At 45.4% G+C, this 16,403-nt stretch overlaps 1 protein-coding gene and 1 long non-coding RNA gene across 4 annotated transcripts in view; one reads left to right on the plus strand and one right to left on the minus strand.

The window, feature by feature from the left end:
• Positions 1-2,624, minus strand: part of LOC115279519 — a 7,941-nt gene extending 5,317 nt beyond the window's left edge. For all 3 annotated transcript variants that reach the window (XR_003903486.1, XR_003903484.1, XR_003903485.1), the window contains exons 1-2: positions 2,587-2,624; positions 1,356-1,518 (exon numbers count right to left, since the gene is read on the minus strand). This is a non-coding gene — a long non-coding RNA (uncharacterized LOC115279519). The remainder of the gene's footprint in view (positions 1-1,355; positions 1,519-2,586) is intronic.
• A 3,062-nt stretch (positions 2,625-5,686) lies between these two features.
• Positions 5,687-14,725, plus strand: ODF1 (outer dense fiber of sperm tails 1). Its single transcript, XM_029923663.1, has 2 exons — positions 5,687-6,132; positions 14,181-14,725. Exons 1-2 carry the CDS (start codon positions 5,816-5,818, stop codon positions 14,599-14,601), a joined length of 738 nt encoding a protein of 245 aa, XP_029779523.1. The 5' UTR covers positions 5,687-5,815; the 3' UTR covers positions 14,602-14,725.
• Positions 14,726-16,403: the final 1,678 nt, after the last annotated feature.

Here is a 16,403-nt window from a genome sequence, read left to right on the forward strand (position 1 = left end):
CTCCATCTATTAAATCTTACAACCAGCACCTCGAATACTGCCTGGGACATGTAGCTATCGTTACTGCTTAGAACCCTTGTCTTACAGGATAGCTAACAAAGTCCTGCTTCTTCCCCCCCCCCCTTTTTTTTTTGAGAAATAGAGGGTGCAAGTAAGCATGGGGCAGAGAGACAGAGAGAGAGAGAGAGAGAGAGAGAGAGAGAGAGAGAGAGAAGCAGGGCTCACTGAAACAGGGTTGCTATTGACCTTTGGAAGTTTGCTAGAAGAACAAATGAATGCAATAATAAGTGAGCAATGCGTTACAACAGGAGTCTTGTCACTGGAGGTGTGAAGCAGGACCTAGAAGCCGTGAAGAACCAAGGACTCCACAGCTAAGGAGGTTGACCCATACTGGCAGTTGTGATTTCTTAGTTCAAATTCCCTTAGGCCACGTCCCCAAATGCCCAAGTCCCAGAAGCGAGAACTCAGCTGACTAGCTGTGGTTGGGGACCTCTGTTGGTACAGAAATTTACACGTAGGGTGGGAGGCAGGTCATGTCCTAGATTCTTACCAGGTCCCCCACAATCTTCCCCAGGATGGGTGGGAGTGGGGTTCAGTTTTTTTTTGTTTTTTTTTTTTGAGAGCGAGAGCAAGCACAAGCAGGGGGGTAGGGAGGCAGAGAAAGAGGGAGATCAATCCCAAGCAGGCTCCATGCTGTCAGCACAGCTTCAGATGCTGGGCTTGAACCCACCAACCCTGAGATCATGACCTGGGCCGAAACCAAAAGTCGGATGCTTAACCAATTGAGTCACCCAGGCGCCCCAGGATTCAGTTCTTAGAGAAGGGGACCAACAGGTAGATAGAGGCCTCAAAAGCCCTATAACAAAGTTCTACAATGTGAGGTTGACTTAAATTAGGGAAAGTGTAGTTATCATGGCTTTGAGGTGCCAGGGTACTAAATAACTTCCAGAACTATAAGTAAAGCAGCGATTCTCAATGTGTGATCCCAAGACCCTTTCAGGGTGTGAGTTGCTCTTCCTTTTTCAACTACACATTTGTGAAAAGCAAGATTCTCTTTTCTACTTAAAGTAAATATACGGCGACAAAAGAGGACATATCACAACAGGCTGAAAGGCAGCAAAAGATATTTTAGTCATCCTCTGTAAAGCCGGACATTGGAAAGATTTATAAAAATGCAAAATATTGCCACCATTTTAATTTTTTTGTGTGTTTTGGAAAACAGAGTTCCCATAAAAATGCATTACTTGTATTAACATGTAATGGGTTTGCTATTACTATTTTTTAAATGATTACATAGTCTGTAAACTTTTCAGTGTTAATTTCCAACGCAGTACATATTGGTGAATAAGACTCACCTAACCACTTCTCCCTCCTTGGTCTTCCTCCCTCAGCTCAAAGAGACCCTGGGTCTTGGCTTCTCTCCAGCTCTGGCATCGAGGGTCATACCTTGTTGTCTCTCTGCTAGGTTTCTGCAGCAAGTCGAGAATCTGAATATATTTCAGCTCCCAGGAGCTTTCTCTGCAAAGCCAAGTCAGATGAACATTAGGTCAAGAGAGAAGAGAAATTGTCTTAAGGGTCACTGCTCTTTGAAGACACAGAGACTGGAAGCTGACTTCCTGGGTGGAACCCTAGCTTTGCCACTTGCTGGGTGAACTCCGTGCCTCAGTCTCGTCTGTAAAATGGGCATAAATCTCTACTTCATAGGGTTGTTGTGAGGATTAGCTTGACACAGACTCACGCACTCATTAAATGTAAAACTATCATTACTGTTCAAGTAAGCATCTGTTAGGAATTAGGCACTTACGTGGTGGTATTTGGAGAATAAACATTCTCGACCCCCCTTAGGCTAATGAAGCCCTTTTGTTTCTCACAGGAGGACAAGGGATTAAATGATTCTGGCGTGAAGTTCAAGGAAGTGTGTTGGTCTCTGTCCTCCTTAAGAACAATCCAAATTGGAGCTAACCATTTTTCTTGCAGAAATCAAGGGGAGGGGAAGGAGGAGGGACCTGTGGGTAGGTGAGAGGGTGGGGGAGAGAGGAGTCAGAGCCTACAGAGCCTACCACTGTCACAGAGAACTAGGCGCTCAGAATGAGGCTCCTTACTAACCTCAGAACTATGAGATCGTGACCTGAGCTGAAGTCGGTTCCTTAATATACTGAGCCACCCAGATTCCCTTAGAAAAGAGAATCTAAAAAGTCATCTATAATTCCACTACTCAGAGATAACCACAGTTAATTTTTGAGGAGGTTTCTCACCTTCTCTGGGTTCTTATTAACATAGTTGAGAACACATTGTATATATAGGATTTTGAAACTTGTAAGTTTCACATATCGATCTAGCAACTGGTAAAGGAGTATTTTTGTAGTATGGCCCATTGGGAGGACTTGAGCTGTAGCCGTCCACTTGGTGGAAGAGGTTGAAGGACTTTCTTTTGCTTACAGTTCCACCAACACTGAGGACCAAGCATCCACTTTGCCCAGCCTGGGAAATTGCTAGAACCTCCAATAGAGGAGGTTCTATCTGGACATGAGCCAGGATAGATGGGAGCCCCAACAGATATATTGCTATGTAAGAAAGGGCCCCCACCTCCATGTTGGAGCCCATGGAACCTCCTTGTGTTTATGCTTCAGGGGATTGTGACTGAATGACTGTAGATCATTCCTGTGTGTTCTGTAGAATTTGGTAAATTTCTACTCCTTCTGACATGAATAGCTCCCATTTCCATCTGATCTTTAAAGGCATCATTTCCTTTGTTAAGTCACTTGAAATGATGTCAAAAATATGCTTTATGGTGAAGAGGAAAATCACTGGCAGAATAGGATCATGGGAGAATCCTGGCTAAAATAAAGCTGTAATCATCTTCATAATGTGCCATGTATTTTCAGGTGTGTGTACTTAAATTTCTGAACCTGTGTATTCAAGAATCGAAAACCAAAAGCTCACTTGTTTTGACCTTTGCTGACATTTGCCAAGGGATAGAATTCATCATGATACAAGACTTCAGAAGTCTATCACTCGGAGCTGGAGAAGTCTGTATAACTCCTGCAGTGAGCCCTCAGGAAGGAGTGGGTCATATTCCTATTGACAGAGTTCACCCTTCAGAATTGGGTGGAATCACTCTCAAGAGTCTTTAGCATTTGTCTATAGAGGAGAATGATTCACTTTTGCTTTGACATATCCCATGTGAGTCAGGGGCCAACCTCCCATTCTAATATCTCCAGGGAAACTTATTTTCTTTACTAAGACCTCTCAACTGCACAGGAAGGGGCCCCCTGGGTCACAGCTGGGGAACATCGGGCTTGGTCTAGTCATATACAAGGGACTTCAGTGTAGCTGGCTGTCCCCTCTCTGATTACTTCTATGAGTAATCATGTACTTCGTCACTTCTTCCATTTCTTGTTCCCTGAAGGAATTCTACCTGAGCCCTCTTCTTTTCTCAAACTATTGCTTCTCCTGAATGATCTTGTCCATTCCGGGATTCCAACTGTGTATAGAATTGTGACTCCTGGATTTATAACTCTGGCCAAGCTTTCTATTGAGTTCCAGACCCACTTATCTGTAGGCTATTCCACATTTCCACCGTAAAGTTGTCAGTAGTACCTCGTATTTAGCAAATCTCCCCAACTTACTTTTCTTCTTCAGTCAATGGCAACGATTCTGTCAAGCTAGAAACCTAGGAATCATTACAGATTCCTCCCTCACTCCATCCTTATTCTGTTCACAAATTTCTGTTTAATTCACTCATTTGTTCACTCAGTGAATAAGTTTTGAGCCCTAAGCATCACATTAGGTATCTAATGGTGAGCAAAAGTAGACAAGGTCCCTGCTTTATAGAGCTCACAGTCTAGTTGGGGAAACAGCCAAATGATGTTATAAAAGGAATATGCAGAATTACAAATGCTTAGTTGGCAGACCAGGAGGGCTTCTCTGAGGAAGGGACATTTAAGAGGAGATTTAAAGAATCCCTCAGGAGTTAACTAGATCAGGGGCATCGGGTGGGGAGTTTAAGTTTTAAGCAGAGGGAATAGTGTACTAAGGCACAAGTCCTGAATGAGGTGGAATGAGTGAGACTTTGAGAAAGGCCATTGTGGCTGAAGCACAACGAATTACAGGAATAATGATGTGGGAGGAGATGGGGAGGTAGGCAGAGGCCCTATTATTCAGCATCTTTTTTTAATGTCTTCATTTTGAGAGACAGAGACAGGGAGCAAGCAGGGGAGGGACAGAGAGAGAGAGAGGGAGACACAGAATTCAAAGCAGGTTCCAGGCTCTGAGCTGTCAGCATAAAGCCTGACACAAGGCTCAAACCCACACACAGTGAGATCATGACCACAGCTGAAGTTGGTCGCCTAACCGACTGAGCTACCCAGGTGCCCCTATTCAGCATCTTATAAGGATTTTGTCCCTTGCTCTAGGAGGACAGAAAAGGGTGGGTGGGATTGAGCGATGACAGATTTACACATGAAAATCACTCTGGCTGCAATGCGGAGAGTATATTGGATGGGCCTGAGTGGATGGAAGGGGAAGGTGACCCCACTAAGTTCCTTCTTGCCATTCTACAGCCACCATCCCCAGTCCAGACTTCGGCAGCTTTTGCTTTCCAGTAGAAGTCACCTCTGCTGTTGTCCCCTTACAATGCTGGGGACTATATGTAGCCATCAGACTTATCTTTCAACTTCTCTCAACAGAAAAGAAAAGCAGTCATTCTTCCTTGTGCTCAAAATGAAGTTCAAACTCCTTAGCCCACAAGTCTCTTCAAACCTGGCCTTCCTTCCTTCTCTGGTTGCCACATCCTACAACTTGTCATCAAGTATCTTACGTCTTATTCCATACAAGGGGGTTTAAGAGCTGGATAACAGGTTGAGGGGAATGGCTCAGAGGAGGAGAAGTCCCTGGATCAAGGCAGAGGCTGAGCCCAAGGTCCAACACATTGATCCAGCTGAGAGCACAGGAAACTGGCCCAAATGAGGGTTTCAGGTAGTTGGCTTCAAGCAACTTCAGGCAATTGGCTATAAGAGTATCAAAGACCAACACTTGGGAATCCCTTGGGGACAAGGTATCTAGAGGCTTGGACACAAGACCAGAGGTGAAGTTGCTGGGAGGTGGTGACTGACAGGAGCCTGAGCACCAGATGGGATCTTAAAAGCAGGACCCCAGGCACTGGAGAACTGAGGTTCCGGGACAGCAAGGATACCACACCAGATTGGGAAGGACTCTGAGATTTGGGGCTAAGAAGGTCAAGGACAAAGGCTGATTTGAGATGACTTGTTAAAAAGAACCACAGGAAAGCTCTGTAAGAAAAAAAGCTTTTTACGTATAGAAAACAAATCGTAGAGTAAAAGGGGCGAGGCTAAGGGACAAGTCAAGGCTGCAGCTGGGAGGGCGTAGAGAAAGGAGCCAGGCAGCACCTTCCATCACCCAAACTAAGATCTTCCTAGCTGTAGCCAGGCCTAAGGACATACACAAGTCAAGGACATTGACAGTTATACCCATGAACCCCAAAGAACCATAACTGCTCAAGGGGACCCATCCAACTTCAAGGTAAATGAAATCTCTACGTTAGTATGGCCCTGAGAGTAGCTCTGTAACCCTAGGGAGGGTCCCTGGAGACCATGACTGTGCAGTTCACGTGGTGACCAGAGGACTATGACATACTTTAGAGGGTGGTGAGGTCACAGAACACAAGCTTTAAAGTAAGTGAATCATGTGTGCCTCATTTATTTTTAAAAGAAACTTCTGAGAAGAGCTTAGAACAATTTTTCCCCCCGAGTGCCATTTCCCAAAGGTACTCACAAAACAATAAGGTGTGACTGTAATGGCTGCACTGAGTTGTCTTTTGGACAGTGTTAGAAGGGACATTAAGAAGGTGGACCGAGAACTAAGGCAGTTGAGATGCATCGACGAGTGCACGCGATGCCTCTGCGACTTGTACATGCACCCGTACTGCTGCTGTGACCTGCACCCCTACCCGTACTGCCTGTGCTACTCGAAGCGAGCACGCTCCTGTGGCCTGTGCGACCTCTATTCCTGTTGCCTGTGCGACCTCAAGCTTTACTGCCTGCGACCATCGCTCAGAAGTTTGGAGAGGAAAGCCATTAGAGCCATAGAGGATGAAAAGAGAGAGCTTGCCAAGTAAAATAACTTTTTAAGATTTTTTATAGTTGGTGTCTTAACCTTCTGAGTTGAAATGGGGGAGGGGACATAACAGTTGATACTTGGACAAAGATGTAAAGGGCTCAAGATAATAACCCCTGTGACTTAGCAAAGATTTAAGAAAAGAAGAGTAAATGGGTCCATGACGGGTATCATAAGACTCACAAAACACAACGTAATGATGTCGATTGGCAAGGTTGTGTTGGTTTATAGTAGGAGTGCCAACATGATAAATAACGCGGCTTTAATGAGGGAAAGAAATAGGGGGTGTCATTAAAAAGCTATTGGAAGCAGCAAACTATACATTTTTTCTGGTTATGAGTAAAGTGATTTGAGTATATTTGGACTTACAGAAATGACTACAGGAGAAGCAGTAACAATTGATCAAATCCTTAATGTTTGCCAGAGGCTTTAAGAGCGGGGGAGAAAATGGAACAACAGAAGCGGTCCCTTGGTTTTGTGGGAGAACCGTTCTCCAGTTCCCCAACTCCAGGCAGATTTAACACCCATCTGGGAGCTGGGCCCGTAACATCGGCGCCCTCTCTGGCAGTAGCCAAGGTTGTACTCATGACTACAGACCTGAGAGTCGCAGCTTTCAGAACAGAGTTGAGACGGTTTTAATTGAATTGGGTAATTTTTAAAGCCACATTTTACAGTTTTGTTTGATTACATTTCCTTTGATGGCCTGGAGAAAGTTTTCTAACTTTCCGCTCTATGCCATACTGTCTGGTACAATGGATGAAAACAATTGAAAGTACTACCCTCTGGTTAAATAAATTATGGTACATTGGGACGCTAGGTAGCTGTAAAGCAGACTAATGAAGTGTTTTATGTGTTGATGTAGTAAATGAAAAAGGCAAGAAAAACTACTTAACATGCTATTACTTTTAAAAAGATGGACACAAATGGATGACAGATTATTTTACTGAAATATACTTGGGTGGCTCAGTCAAGCATCCAATTTCAGCCCAGGTCATGATCTCACAGTTCATGGGTTCAAGCCCCACGTTGGGCTCTGTGCTAAGAGCTAGCTCAGAGCCTAGAGCCTGCTTTAGATTCTGTGACTCTTTCTATCTCTGACCCTCCCCTGCTCATGCTGCCTCTCTCTCAAAAATAAAAACATTAAAAAAAATTTTTAAAGATTATTAAAAAAAGAAATATACTTGACATATAACATTGTGTAAATTTAAAGTGTATAGTGTGTTTGACACATTTCTATATTGTAATGATTGCCATTGTAGTGATAATTAGCCCCTCTATGTGTTTTATAATTATCATTTCCTTTTAGTGGTTGGAATATTTACATTCTAGTCTGTTAGCAAATTTGATGATTATAATACAACATCATTGTCTATATTTACTATACCGTACATTAGATCTCTGAGACTTATTTACTACTCGTTGTAAGTCTTTATGCTTAAAACAACATCCTTCCCATCCCAATGATAGATGAATGGATTAGATAGCTACATGGGTAGGTGGATGAATAGACGGATGAATGGACCCATGGAAAGACAGAGAGTCCGAGACAGAAACAGACACTTGATAACAGTGACTGGGATGTTCCACAAGAAAGGACAATGGGGCAACTATTGTCCAAGTCATCAGTCACCAAAGATCAGGAGCGGAACTCTCTAAATAGTCTGGGATGGGGCCATTGCCTTTAAACTCATCTACACTGAATTTGAAATGTTTTTTTTAAAGATTTATTTTATTTTAATGTCTATTTATTTTGAGAGAGAGAGAGGGAGAGGGAGAGAGAAAAGAACCCCAAGCAGGCTCTGCACTGCCAGTGTAGACCCCATCTCAGGGCTCGAACACACAAACTGTGAGATCATGACCTGTGTTGAAATCAAGAGTTGGACGTTTAACCGACTGCCTTTGTGCCTCTGAATCCTTGAATACCCTTGATCCAAGTTCTTCCAGCCTTCGCCTCCTGGCTGGCCCTCCTCTCCAGACTCTTCAGATAAGAGTGCCTCTCTGTTCTTCACCCTCTGGGTGCCCTCCACCAGCTGCGGGAGCCCCTATTTCTTGGTATGCAGTAGACACAACCTCAAGCTTACCTCTCGGCAGTGTGGTTTATATAAAAAATAATGCTTTCTCTACCTTGTGATACTCTTCCTGACAATGTCTGGATTTTTGCTGATTTTTTTTTTCCTGTGCCTGAGGCAGTATACGAAGCTGGTATGTCTTTACAGTAATTCCCCAGTCTCTGAACTGGTAACTGTGAGTCCATTCTGGAAATGACCTCGGTCTTGCCCTCTGGTGTCTCCTCTCAGCCACTTTCTTCTCGTATTTACACCTTGTGAAACCCTCCTATGCTCTATTTCTGCTAGCTTGACATTTCACTATCCAGAAAGGCTTAGTGTCACCTGCAAACCTAAATATTCAATTTTCCTGACGATGGAGGAAAATGTTAAACCCTGATTCAACCCCAATCCCAGAGACTCCTACCATTAATATTTTTTCTTCCAGTGAAATGCCTCTTTTTCCTTATTTCTCAGCTAGCTCACAATCTATGACTAAATAGATCCAGAAATATCATGTTGATTCCCTTTTTAAAACAATCTTTGCTGTGAAAACTTGCCCAAGGCTTTATGGGTTTAGAAGTCATATTTGTATGACCTCCTATCCCTTTAAAGAATGCTAACAGTTTGGTTAGGTATGACACGCCCTTTCGGATGCCAGGCTGCATTGTCCTGAAGGTTCTTTGTCCAACAGGAAAGATTCCCTGGTCTATAGTTGCCATGGCCCCACTGGACTTGTTTTTGTCTGAGAGTCAACCTGCTCTTTTAATAACTGGTTAAGAGGGCTCATTTCTCCCATAAGTTTTCTGAACATTCCCGTGTGTATGTTATTTGACGGATGAGTGTGTGTTGCATGTGTGTGATTTTAGACCAGGTATAGAAGGTCCAATACATTTCCATTGTTACCTAGCAGCTGCTTCAAAGACACCTTGGCAATATCTTCCTTAGTAGAGACTCAAGTAAGTACTTCCATTTTTCCTTTAGCGTCTTTGGTATTCTCTTTTCCTCCCCATACTACCCTTCGCATCACAAGCATTAGCAATTCCCCTGACTCCTCCTTCCTCCGCTGGATTTAGAGGGACTAGAGTGACTGAGTCTGGCCTCAATGCACTACCACATTTCATGGGCTTCCCTTTCCTCTGTACGGAAGGGGCACAAACAAACGCATGCCAGTCCTTCCGCCAGCCCTGCCTTAGGGGTTGGCTATCTAATGGATGGACGCCCCTTCCCGGCTCCGACCCCTGTGCCAGTCCTTATAGACAAATGCTGGATTTGCAGCCGAGCTGTAGGGGCGCGTTGGGCTCTAGCTCGCACCCTTTGCTACTTAGTACCAGAAACTCAGCCCAAGACCGTGTTTCCCTCCACTCACCTAACTACCTGTGATTGGTCAAAATGTCATCGAGAAATTCCCTGGAAAATCCCCACACGAGGGGCACTGTCTTCTGCAAACTTCAAAAATTGGCCCTCTCATTTCTTTACTTGTTTACCCCTTCATGTTCTAAGACTGTGGTTTTCATTGACTCACTCTTATTTGATGAGGCTGAGCATTATCAGCCTGAGTGCTCTGGGGGCCTGGCAGTACCTCCCCAGGTCCAAGCCCTCCGGGAACGCTTTCTACCTCTCCCTGCTCTGACCCACAGGCCAGGCCAGGGCATTCTCTCCCTTGGAGTTCCTGCAGAGGAGGAAGCGAGGGTGGCCCCTGGTTATCTCTCCCCATAATTCCTTCATACCCACAGGTCTTGGAGCCCAGTCACCCCAGCGGGGTAGGGCTAGGAATGGCTGTCCATCTAGGCCAAAAGCATACCTATTATTTGGTTTGACCTTATTGTTTAATGACACAGGACTTGGGGCTTGGTCACTTAAAGCCTCAGGTTTTAGGCAAGTCTAAGTAAGGCGGAGCCTGGGACAGCCTGATAAAGACATTTACCCTTTATTGAGTGAAAATTCTGTGCCGAATTTCATCTTTATCTGATCCTTATAACATCTTGGCCATCTTATGGATGATGAAACAAATTCAGGAGCAGTGTTCTTGACCACTAGGAGTTGGGAAAGCCAGATTTGCCTGGTCAGTGGTTCTCAAAGAATGGGCTCGGGACCAGCATCAGGTGGAACTCCTTAGAAAAGTGAATTCTTGGCTCCTCCCTCGAGCGGGCTGAGCTGGAAACTCTGCGGGTGGAGGCCAGCCACCTGGTTCTCAGAAGCACTGCCGGGGACTCCGATGCACCTGTATTTGCCACTCCGCCCCTGCGGAGTGACACTGCTCTTCAGGATCATCCAAAAGTCAGAAGAGGGACAAGGCAGGAAAAGGGGAGAGAGAGAAGAAAGAAGAGAAAGGCAAAGATGAGTCAGAAAGGAGGAATGGAGTCTGGTGGGTCTTTGGAAGGGGTCTAAAATTAAGAGAGAAAGCAAAGGACTCCAAGGCCTATCTCCGTTTGCTCCTGGGTGGAGACAGGCCTCTTTGACACCTTCATTATTTTATTTAGTACCAGGCCGAACCTCACTCATGTCTTTGTGAAGACGGCTGACTATATAGTTCATCATTGCTGTGGGCACTGTGTGCACGTTCACCAGCTTGGTGAGACATTCAGGTGGACCGCAGCTCGAGTCAGGAGGAGACGCGGTACTCCCGAGTGGCTGACGTGGACACCATCTGTCCACTGGCTTTCCCTCAGCCTCCCTGAGAGGATTCCGCCATGAGCCAGGGGGCTGATTTCCCTAGGTTTACTGTGGCCCAGCGCCCCTTTGCCCAGAACACCACAGAGCCATGGAAAATCCCTTGTGGGGTGACAGGTACATGGCCAGACAGGAGTCAGTTAAATCTGATAAGTACAATGTGGCTCCTGCAATTTCTCCTAAACCCACATGTCCCCACAGATAAGCCCTGACCAAGAAGCAAAAGGAAGGGGACACCTAACTTGACCAAAAATGTTTAGGCAATTTCCCAAAGACTCCGATTTGTGAGATCCCTCTGCAGCTGATGCAGGGGCAAAGGGGCTAGAGTGACCTGGCCAGAGGAAGAGGGGGAATCTAAACAACAACAACAACAACAACAACAACAACATGCAACTGCACTCCAAGACTTAAGATTTGGGACAGGAGGAGAAGAATCTGGAAGCCCTCTTTGGCTTAGAGAACTGGCTCCCAGATCCACACCTCAAGAGGGGCAGGAGGCCTTTGGTAGAATTAGTGTGCAGTAGTGAGGGCCCCTAGCACCCCTTCTTGGGGTCCTTGGTCCTGTTTTGTGAGGCCCAGTCCCCTTCCTGGCGGGGTTTGAGGTTTCTCATTCCACATCCACACCATAAGAAGTTCTGGAGAGATCCAGGGACACCCATTCTGCTCTCTGTTTTACTCTTTCCTTTGGCTGTTCAGGCTTCCGTGTCCCAGCCCATCCAGAGAGGGCATGGCACATCTTTGTGAGCTCTTCTCTGCCCATCCTGGGAGAGCTGAGAGTGTTTTTTCCTGTTTTGTTTTTTCCACAGAGATAAAGATTTTTTTTTTAAAGTTTAGTTCTCTTTAGTATGGCTTCCTTTCTCCTTAGCATGGCCCGTGGGTACCGTGGCACACCCAGGGCATCAAAGACATCTGTGCCCCGTGCTCCTCAGGTTCCTTGGGGTAGGAGGTGGAAATGCAGCTCGGTGACTCTCCCCGTCCTCGGGGTGCCTTGCACGAGTTGTTTCTATTGGCCTTGATGTCGTCCCATTTCGTCATTTTGTAATTAGCCTCTAAGAGCCTTGATTTGGAGCCTTTGGTACAAGGGCTCACACTTGTTAAGCCAATCATGTTAGAGCTAATCAAGTAAAAAATACAGATCCAAAGCAGGATGTGTAGAGTGATTTCATAAGAACACACACACAAGGATCTACATAGGTTTGTAGAAATACATACACACAGAGAGGAAAATTTGATCCCAAAATGTTAGCTGCTGTATAGGATTATGGGTATTTTACAAAATAGTCCATTTTTTTTTTTTTGCCTATCTGTATATTTTCTCTAAGTTTTCTACAATGAACTTATTTCTATAACAAACAGAAGGGTATAAACAAAGTTCTGCTTTAAAAGAAAGGCTTAAAAGATATCTCAAACCAGTCATCCAATTGCAAAGTTCAGACTGGTCAAACTGGAAGAAGTTCTAGAAATCACATGCTCTAAAGCCTTCCTTTAGACACCAAGTGATGCATGATTTGCCAGGAGTGTCTCTTAGAACACAGATTTGTGTGTGTGTGTGTGTGAAAGGATAAAAAGACCATCTTAGGGGCGCCTGGGTGGCTCAGTCGGTTAAGCCTCCGACTTCGGCTCAGGTCATGATCTCACGTTCGTGGGTTCGAGCCCCATGTCAGGCTCTGTGCTGACAGCTAGCTCAGAGCCTGGAGCCTGCTTCCGGTTCTGTGTCTCCTTCTCTCTCTGCCCCTCCGCCTCTCATGCTCTGTCTCTCTCTGTATCAAAAATGAATAAAACATTTAAAAAAATTAAAAAAAAAAAAGAAGACCATCTTAGAACATTAGGTTGTCTTTGGGAGGATCACCAAGTAGAAAGAAAATGGACCCTAAGGAAGGCCGGGGCACACCAGGCTAATGACGGGCTGCCCAACCTATGTGCCCAGCACTACTATAAATCCTCTTCATTCATTAACTAATTTAAGCCTCGCAACAACCCTAGAAGTAGGTTACCACGTTTGTTCCAATTTTACAGACCAGGAAACTGAGGCACAGAGAAGTTAAGTAACTCATCCATGTGGCAGAACCAACGTTTAAACCTAAATACTCTGGCTCCAGAGCCTGTCCCTTAGGCATTTCCGTGGCTACTTGTTCATATACCCTCAGTGTTCAATTAGCCTGAGCTGCTGTTGTTATTTTGTTAGTACGAAGGATTCACACAGGGCTGTGGAGCGGCAACAAGACAGCTCTATAGGGACCTGTATTTGCTGCTCCAGGGCCTGTAGACAGTGGTATTTAACAACTAGCAGTGTGGGGGTGGGAGACAGAAGATAAAAGGCCCTCATTTGTAGTGTTTTCCAGTTTCCATAGTATAAATACTCCATCACGACCGGTTTCAAGCTACCAACAGGAGGTCAGTGGGAGGTGGCCAGGAATGTGCACAGTCAGCACTTGCAAGCTGGTGGGACCCAGATCCAGTTCACGGTGCCTCCACGCTGACCGTTCCGGCGGGTGCCATCCAGCCATGGTTGAGAGCAGCCTCAAGGCAGCAGGAAAACAACAGGCCCTGGTGGGCTGGGCCCAGCCGGGGCACTTTGCCTTGTCATTTGTCGATGGAACTTTCAGGCTGGGTCTGTGTGATGGCCCGGTGGTGGCTCCAATCTTGTGGGTAGCAGGGCTGGGTTCTGAGGCTGAAAGAGATCTTTATAATGATTTTAAATGGTATCCTATTAGTTGGACCCCCTTAAAAAAAACGCTTAAGAGTCTACATATAATACTTGTAATAATAATGATCGCAGTAACAATTAAGCCAAACTTCTAATGTATTAAGCACAATGTTAAACAAAACTCATCATTTCATCTAATCTTCCAAAAAACCCTATGGTGTAGGCACTGTTTTTATTTCCATTTTACAGATGAGGAAACTGAGGCAGGTTTCCACAATTAATAAAAAGAGGACCTGGGATTTAAATGCAAGAGAAAGATCTGGAAGGCCAAGCAGCCACCTGCTGTTAACAGAGGTTTACCTGTGGGAAAATGCGAGTTACCCGGGCGGACTCTCCGTTTTTACTTTATATACTTACGGAAAAGTTTGACTTTTTACAATGACTAGTGTTTCCTTTTGCTATTAAAAAAAAAATAATAAGAAAACAGGAGCCTGGCCGGCTCAGGCGGGAGAGCATGTGACTCTTGATCTTCAGGGTCTGAGTTCAAGTCCCAAGTGGGGCCTAGGGCTTAGTTAAAAAATATATAATAATAATGAAAAATAGAGATCAAAATGTTGCTTCTCAAGCTGTGTCTGAGATCTGAGCTTCTTCCTCCCACCCTTTCCTTTTTCTAACTCCAGATTGAGAAGAACCAATAGAATTCTGGCCTCCTCTTGCTGTAGCAGTAACATTTTAGGATCGGTGAACGTGTGCGGCTTTGAACCGGATCAAGTCAAAGTTCGGGTGAAGGACGGAAAGGTGTGCGTGTCTGCCGAGCGGGAGAACAGGTACGACTGCCTCGGGTCGAAAAAGTACAGCTACATGAACATCTGCAAAGAGTTCAGCCTGCCGCCATGTGTGGACGAGAAGGACGTGACGTACTCCTACGGGCTCGGCAGCTGCGTCAAGATCGAGTCTCCCTGCTACCCCTGCACCTCTCCCTGCAGCCCTTGCAGCCCCTGCGGCCCCTGCAGCCCGTGCAGCCCCTGCAGCCCCTGCGACCCTTGCAGCCCGTGCTATCCGTGTGGGAGCCGCTATTCCTGTAGGAAGACGGTTTTGTAAAGCCGTCTTAGTGAATTTCTGCACGTACTCCAGCCAGGCAGCTCTTCCAGTGTTTCTCACGCCCCGCCCGCGGCCCGTGTTAGGCAAGTCTGTAGGAAACTGAATACATAACTGCAAGCTACCGGCTGCCGTGTGCAAGTTTTTTGCTTCAGGCGCGGTGGGAACCCTGCCCAGTGGGTGGGCGTCCATGGTGGGGCACGAAAGAGGCGCTGGGGAGGTCGGCCCTCGCTGGGCCCTCCTCCGCCCCAGCACCCGCTGAATTCCGTTGAGAGATACTTTTTGGGTGGGCATCCCGACACGGTTTTTCCAAACGATCCAGTGAGATGGCCTAGCCCCGAAACCAAACTGGTAAAGCAGAACCGGAGACTGGTTAGGTAGAACGCAAGCACTGTTAAAGCGACCGCCGCGGGGAGCCGCGCAGAGCGTGGGCCCATGAAATGGGCTGGGGGTGAACTGGGTCAAAGATCGGAGTGCAAACGCGCGGGACTGGGGAGAAGCCTGTTCACGGACCGAGGGCGGGGTGTCCGTAGGCAGCTTTTCTTTCTCAACATACCTGATTCGTGAGAATGGCCAGCTCGGGTTCAGGATGGTTTGCAACCTCCCTGTGATTTATTTCTACTCTCTGCTTTTCTCAATCCCTGAAACTTCTTGGAGGCGCAGAAGTTCAGTTCAAAGTTCATGAGTGGAAAAGTACAGCTTTTCCAAAATTCTAGCGTAGCACATAATGACAGCCTAGTGCATCTGAACGTGGAGCCTCATGGACAGGCCCATGGGCCATCCATGATTGCCAAGACAGAAGGAAGTGTAGAGGAGGAAGGAGCCCTTGGAGGGATCAGAATTAGACATGGACTCCTGCAGGGAGCACAAACCCTCATGTTTGCACAGTGCGTGTCATTCAGTGGTCTCAGCTGTGAGTGGGTTAAACAGTGGTTCTCAGCCTTGGCTGCACATGGGAATCACTTGGGGGAACTTTAAAAATACGGGAAAGAAAGAAAAGAAAGAAGAAAAAAGGAGAGTAGGAAAGAGAAAAGAAGGAAGAAGGAAAAAAAAGGAAGGGGGAAGGAAAGAAGAAAAAGGAAGAGAGAAAGAAAGGAAGGAAAGAAAGAAAGAAGGAATGGAGGAAGGAAGAAAAAGAAAGGAAGAAAGAAAAAGGAAGGAAGGGACAGAAAGAAAAGAAAGAAGAAGAGAAGGAAAGAGAAAGAAAGGAAGGGAGGAAAGAGAAAGAAAATGAAAGAAGGAAAGAAAAGAAATAAGGAAGGAAGAAAGAAAGAAAAGAAAGAAGAAAGAAAGAAGAGAAAGATTAAAAAGAAAAAGAAAAAGAAAAAGAAAAACAAGACCTTTTTAAAAAAACAAACAAACAAACAAAAACGCTGATGCTTGGGTACTGTCTCCGGAGACTGTAAGGTAGTAGATTTAAGGCATGGCCTTAGCATCAAGACTTTTAAAAGCCTCCCCAGGGAATTCAAACATGCAGCGAAGGTTAAGAAACTCTGCATGGGCTCTTAAAGCTCTCCTAGCCTTTTTTCGTTAAAAGCTTCCTTCAAGTTCAAGGTTAAAGAATATTGATGGTGATAGCAGACCTATTTTGCTTTCAACTGAAGGAGGTAATAGCCCTCTAATACAGGTGGTGAATGAAAAAACATTGAACATCTCAAAAATGTATTATCCAGAAGCTAGGTATAAATAAGTATGTTTGTGTGTACCAAATTGTAGAGTTATGCTTGCAAGTGTCTTGCCATGAGTTGATTTATAAATATTCTTGTTTCGAAGTCACAAATTTTTGAAAATGATTTTGAAAACAT

Source organism: Suricata suricatta, chromosome 15 (assembly GCF_006229205.1).
Source record: "Suricata suricatta isolate VVHF042 chromosome 15, meerkat_22Aug2017_6uvM2_HiC, whole genome shotgun sequence".
NCBI lineage: Eukaryota > Metazoa > Chordata > Mammalia > Carnivora > Herpestidae > Suricata > Suricata suricatta.

What these genes read in the sequence shown, in the direction of transcription:
- ODF1 (XM_029923663.1), top strand. Translation starts at nt 5,816, where the DNA reads ATGGCTGCACTGAGTTGTCTTTTGGACAGTGTTAGAAGGGACATTAAG. An exon ending in GAAAAGAGAGAGCTTGCCAA is followed by an intron (nt 6,133 to 14,180) that starts GTAAAATAACTT and finishes TTCTAACTCCAG; the next exon opens with ATTGAGAAGAACCAATAGAA.